This window comes from Sinocyclocheilus grahami, unplaced genomic scaffold, assembly GCF_001515645.1.
Source record: "Sinocyclocheilus grahami isolate Dianchi unplaced genomic scaffold, SAMN03320097.WGS_v1.1 scaffold112.1, whole genome shotgun sequence".
Taxonomy (NCBI): Eukaryota; Metazoa; Chordata; class Actinopteri; order Cypriniformes; family Cyprinidae; genus Sinocyclocheilus; species Sinocyclocheilus grahami.
In genome coordinates, this window is record NW_015505291.1 from 747,951 (window position 1) to 754,754 (window position 6,804).

The 6,804-nt window shown below is 38.1% G+C and overlaps 1 protein-coding gene across 2 annotated transcripts in view; it reads left to right on the forward strand.

Moving 5' to 3' along the window:
- Positions 1–428: 428 nt before the first annotated feature.
- Positions 429–6,804, forward strand: part of LOC107589150 (T-cell leukemia homeobox protein 3-like) — an 11,022-nt gene continuing 4,646 nt past the window's right edge. For both annotated transcript variants that reach the window (XM_016277501.1, XM_016277499.1), the window contains exon 1: positions 429–1,110. In XM_016277501.1, coding sequence (XP_016132987.1) covers positions 630–1,110 — 481 coding nt within the window. In that variant the 5' untranslated portion in view covers positions 429–629. The remainder of the gene's footprint in view (positions 1,111–6,804) is intronic.

The window sequence follows — 6,804 nt, forward strand, 5'->3', positions numbered from 1 at the left end:
AGAGGGGTGCGGGCGCGAGGCATTGTCTCTACAGAAGTGCGCAAGAGCCAATGGAGAGGCGCGTGACAGAGTTTGGGCAGAAGGGGTTTGTCTCACCTGCTCGAAATCACTTCAAGAGAAGCGTGAACAGGACTTTTTCAGCTCACGACAATTAATATGCACGTATCGGACAGTTAACACTTCACTTTAGATAACAGTGATGAGCTCAAGTCTGGGCCGTGCGCCTTTCTGAGGTACGGCACCCCTCCAGAAACGCGTCCGGTTTGTTTGCTACAACTTGGCAACTCATCGTCACTTCGGGATTTAACAGTGAGCGCGGAGCCCTTTCTACTGTCGAGTTGCTTTTTAGGCATCATCATGGAACTGAAAAAGAGCCAGACGCAATGCAAGAAAGTGTTGGATAATGCTGAATTAATCGTGAAGGAATCAATGTGATTTCTGTTCTTCACTGTTTTTGTTCATCAGATGGCAGCGATATAAAATTGCGTGGGCTCTGAGCACTTCAAGGAAGAATATTTGTTTGTTAAAAATTAATTCTGTACCTTTGGGAATAAATCGTGTTGCGTTGAAGTTTTAGGAATTAAACATCACAACCGTCCAAGCTGTGCGCAACAGAAAGTACCGCGACGATGGAGCACACGGGGATCGAAGAGGTGAACCAGACGCACCAGCAGCACGAACCCATCAGCTTTGGAATAGATCAGATTCTCAATGGCTCGGACCAACCGAGTAGTTGCATGCTGCCGAACAGAACCGGCGACCCGGACTACGCGCTCGCGCCGAACGTCTATGCCAACGGCTACAACAGCGTGTACAATCCGGCCTGTTCGATGGCGGCGGGACTGGCAAATTCCTACAACGTAAACATGAACATGAATGTGAGCATGAATATGAACGTTAACGTGAACTCAGGGAACGCAGGTGGTGTCATCCGCGTCCCGGCCCACAGACCCATGCCACCCGCACCTCACCCGCCGACTTCTGCCCATCCACCGGGCATCGCGGCGGGGATACCCACCATGCCCACGCTCCCCAGCATGGGCAGCCCCGCCAGCTTCACGTTCCCCTGGATGGAGAGCAGCAGAAGATTTGCCAAAGATCGGCTGACCGGTAAGACTTGAAAATATTTACAGCACTGCCAAAAGTAGGCTAGTCTTGCTTATGTTAGAAAAAAGGGTATGGTTATGACCAACATCAACAAAAACGGACGATTCATTTGTTGCTGACTTTTAAGGCCAATGTTATCTGCTAACAATGAGAAAATTGCTTTATTAGCTCGGAACGTTTTTTACGTAGCCTAAAGATTTTTTTTTAAATTGCAGATTAAATGTAAATGGCAGATTTCGCAGTGATTTTCTTATAGGCTAAATTAAGACGATAAAAAAAATTGCAGACGTTGTAAAAGCAGCAGCAGTCCAATTAATAGAAACAAACAAAAAAAAAATAGGCCTATATATATATATATATATATATATATATATATATATAATAATAATAAACTGCTACGGTATGTTTTGTACTGAAATTACTTGCACTGTTACTTTTAAAATAGAAAAAAATACGTCTCAAGATTACAAGACTAAATGTTATATCATTATTGTAAGCTATAAAGAATTTTAAAACTAAAACCTCTTATTTCCCAGGCCCCCATTTCTACTAAAATATGTTTTGACTCCGTGCCGTATTTTAAAGAAATAGTATTTTAATTAATTTACAACGGTCTTTTGCATTTACATTTATTTATTTAGTAGAAGCTTTTATTCAAAGCAACTTAAAACTAAGGAATACAACAAGCGATTCATTTGACGTAATATTCAGTAATATATAATGGCATATAGCCTATAATCATTCTGTATATGTAGAAATATATTTAATAGGCCCATATAATTTAAGATTATGTTTTTAGAACCAAACGGATTTTAATTAAAATGTATTATTATTGATTTTTTTTTAAGTCTAGAGGATTCTTTTTTTATTGCCATTATTAGGTGTTTATATTTAATTGAACGTTTTTCCTTTTTCTCTGCTAAAACACATCTGATGTCTAACATCTCTGCATTGTGCTTGAATTAATATCGGAAATCCTTTAAACACTCCACTAGCTTTACCCCTCGACACATCTGAAAATTGAGGAGTAACACTAGACAATCTTTTAAACCAGCACAATAATTCATTTGATTTGAGAGGCCATGATGTTGCACTGAACTCAGGCGCGCAGTAGATCCAACATCATCTCGGCCTGTGGATATTATACGTGTGTATTGCTCATAAAAACACAGTGGCTTTCAAAATCACAGTTTCTTGTGAAATGGTTTTATGACACCAAGTCACGACTTTATTCTTGAGCTACTGTCTCTCTGGGCCTTTAGGACAAATGAATCATGATACAGTGGTTGCAGGGAGCTAAATGTTGCCACAGCCAGTAGTAATGCGTAATGGCATGTTGACAAATCGTTTTAATCTACGCAAACTAATACCAATAGAGATCCAACAGAGGACGATTTTGGATAACATTTCCAAGTGGGACACACACACACACACACACACACACACACACACACACAAAGTGTTTCTGAAAAATAGCCTTGCCTGTGCTTTATTACAGGAAATGAAACAATTATATTATATTAATGCTCTTTTAATATATACGTTTTAATGTACATCATTTAATATGGAATTTGAATGCATATTTTAGTAAATACATTCCAAATAATGAATAAGAAAATGTATGCATCACATTATTTGCGTCTCGTCTGTAGTCGTAACATCCTCCTCGGTTTTCTATTTGGTCAGTTCGCGTCTTCTTCAAATGACGTCACTCATAGTGAGATGAAAATGAAGAAGAATATGGATTTCTGCGCATTAAATATTCAGAATTCCGCTCTATTCTCATTAATTATTCAAATGAGAGAATGATATGTCAACTGCAAAAGCTCTTTTGTAAATATGCTTATCAATTTTACTCATAGTCACTTTGGGCCACTCGTTTATTATATTATATTTATTATATTTGATCTCCTCCGTGCCTTTGAATTGCGTTGGATACGAGGTAACGCAGGACATATTTCAGATTTTTAAACGAAATTATATGTATGTTTAATACTGTACATTTAAGTATCTATAAACATTACAAAATATAAAACACACACACACACACACACACACACACTTAGGATGATAGTTATTTATTTCTATATATATATATAGAAAAAAAACTGCATTTGCATCAAACACCTCTAAGACGGTCTTTTAATTTTCAAGTTATTTGCATTAAATTGTACTAAATTTACAATAGTAGTTAAAAAATTGCAATTATTTTGGTGCCTTTCTCCCAGCGTCATCCAAAGAAACCAGAGCCACTTATTAGTCATAATGCACAAGTCACGATGACTGTCTGAAATAGGTTTATCTTTTTCCAACTATTTTCTCCGTCAGCTTGAATTGCATGTCTGCATTACACCACAAGTGTCACGGCGCGTAAAGGAGCACGGACAGGCCTGAGACTCGATATGCGCTGCAGGCCGGACATATCATGCCGGATTGGGAGGCGATGAAAGGCTATACCACATGTTTTTTTGTTAATTGACTCCTTGGCAGTTTGCAAGTTTATAAAAATCCAGAAATGCATAAACAGATCAGTCGCTCTCCGGTCAATAAACACAGGTGCTCTGGTGATGGCAACGGCCTTTACGCGCGGCTTTTCTGTTCCTGTTAACAGCACTGGTGACAACTGCGGCGTGCAAGGAGGGATAAATATAACTCTGGAAATACAATAAATGCTATAATCGGCCATTTTCAAATATACCAGAATCTGCATTGACACGAGAAAAACGCACGTGTCTGCTGTCTTAATTCAAACGGTCTGCATTGTTTCCGCGCGTGCTCTGAAAAGGCTCAGTCGCTTGCACTGATTCACATAACAGTATATTCATCAGTAGGTACATTTGTTTGTATTACCGCTGCTGGTGGGGGCTGTTGGGTCCAGCTGCATCACAACAAGAGGCAGGTGATGGTCGTAATCTGATATCACTGGCCTTGGAGAAATTGGAAAATGAAATTGCACGTGGATGCCCCTCTATCTGAAATGACAATAATGATCTTTCCCACCCATAAATACAAATGATTATGAAACTGAGACGAGGCCGCGTCGCCATGGTGACAGTGTCTGAAGGGACGACGAGGCTCTCGAGCGGACGGTTTATGGCTTTTCCTGACAATTATTTTATTTTATTCGATATTTCAATTCCCAGCATGAGAGAAAATTTAAAGGCACATTCTGTTTTGCCTCACTGCGCGTAAATAGCGACAAATGCCCATGTTATATTTCAATATCGCGCTTTGAATCCATTACATGTATATTTATTAGATTTCTACAAAGGTAATATGCGCAATGGGGAAGGCAGGCGCTGTCGCATGAAGGTAATATCACGTATAACTGATTTTATTACTGGCCGCATATTCTCTAAGGCAAGCTTTGATTTTTTGATGTGCTCACCATAAATTTTATTACACAGACTTATCATTTAGAATTCCCTCTGCTGTCGAGACTGAATACGGGGATTGTTTTTGTTTCCATTTGACCCACATATGTATCTGCGGAGGAGTGTTTCTGGGAAATGTGTTATTAGTTCGTTCTGCAATCTGCACACCTTACATAGTAGAAAAGAAAAAAGACACAAATAAATTAACAACACCGATTAAGTAAAGCTGTGACCACGTCGAAAAACGACGGAGACATAAACTGAGTCTATCATCTAAAATACATCAATTAATTTCTCTTGATAATTTTGATGCCAAACGTTCTAGAATCATTACCTGTGTGCTTAAGTGATGATGACGCGTGCCCTGTCACTCAAGATCAGCGCTTTAATTAAAAGCAATCAAATCTAATTACGCAAAGGAATGAAGAGTCTATGCGCTTAATCCAATCAGAAGCCTTTTTACTTGCTCGTCTAATAAAATATGACAAACAAACTAATGATCTCACAGCATTAGGAATGTTATGATCAAAATAAAATATCTAGCCTAAATAAATAAAATCATGAATGATCAGTATAACGATAAATTAAGTTGCATCTCTGAGGTTGCCCAAAACAGATTCAATGTCAGCCTGACCTCATGACAGACCTTGAGGAATCCCAGCGTGACTAGTGTGAACTGTTGAGAAGTTCTTCTGAGAGCCACCGACGAATCTTGAATTACACAAGAACGTGAATGAATGTAGTTGAGTAGCCAAGAACAGACATTTACAGATCTCCAACATGGTATTATCTGAACTCCAACCTGCCAAACAGCAAACTGGATCTCTGTCTTCACACATGGCCAGCCAACCGTTGCAAGACCCAAGTTCAGCCACAAGAATAACAAAACACATTGAGCGAAGGTCACTCTCTTGGTTTACTCAATTAAAAACAGGTTGCACAGTGAAGTGTTAGTGTTCTCCAATTATTTTGTTACTCTGGTCTAATTTCTTATTTAAATTTTTCTCATTTTATAAGTTGTTTTTTGTCTGTATAAATGTATACAGAAATATATTATGGTAATCGCTCTGCTTTATTTTTTCACAGAATTGCATCTACACTATACAGTCCTTTTGAACATTTTCTTCAGATGTTCGATATTAGTTTTGGCTTCTGAATGAAAAAGGACCCCCCCATACAGAATATATATACAGTGCAGTGGAAGCCAAATTTAAAATAATTTTTTTAATGTACATTTTTTTCCCCATTTATAGTTTTTCAGAACATATCACACACGAATCATATGTTATTACTAAATAAAAAAAAGTTATTCTTTCAATATTTTAATAACATACTGATATATGAACATAGAAATTTATATTCAGGATGTAACGAGCATATGTGAGTGGCAAAATTCATATTAGTGGCTGACACGTGTGTTTTTCCAGTGGTTGATTCTTATACTACATTTGGTCCTCTTGAATGTGTACATCCTTATTTGTATTCACCAAATGGTGAGGATAGTTTGCCACCTGCTGCTAATGTAGCATCAATATTCAGATGCTGTTCGAAATGTGCAAATTAACATCCCTGTGCACTTTAAACAGCAATGTGCAACCTGTGATGTATTTATGTTTTCGTTTCATTCAGGTGCACAAACATCGCTAAAACATCAGGACAGCATACACCTCACCAAAACAATGTTGGTTAGACTCTTAACCGCAATTTAGAGGCCTTGACTGGGTTCCAGTTTGTTACCCTATAATGAAAAGGTCTCACCATGTCTAGGAATCATTTGTGGTCCCCATAAATACATCAAAAACACAGTTTCTGATATATGTATAGCAAATGGTATTTGCTTGAATGCATATATAATTTTATAAAGTGACATATAGTGTCAAATTGGGCTCACATGCATCTAGGAAAGGTGCCAAACTGTTCACATCAGTTATTCACAGCTGCTTCTATAGGAACAGGTGGGAGAAAAAACAGGAAGGAGAGGAAAGGTGAAAGAAATTCAAATAAATACATACAAAGAATTCTTAATGCAACCATCAAGACCTCTGTTGTAAAACCATGAATAATGGATACATAATACAGAAGGACTGAATGAGAAATGAGCTTGAGTTCACTGCTGCTAGAACTTTGTGTGATATGAACCTGAAATACAATGTGTCCATGTATGTGCTGCAGTTAAAGGTGACGGACATCATGGCCGTACGGTGGCCGAGAAGTGCAGAACAAATCACAATTCTGAAAACAAATGAACAAGTCAGAAAACACAACGACAAATCTGAAAACAAATGAACAAGTCAGAAAACACAACGACAAATCTGAAAACAAA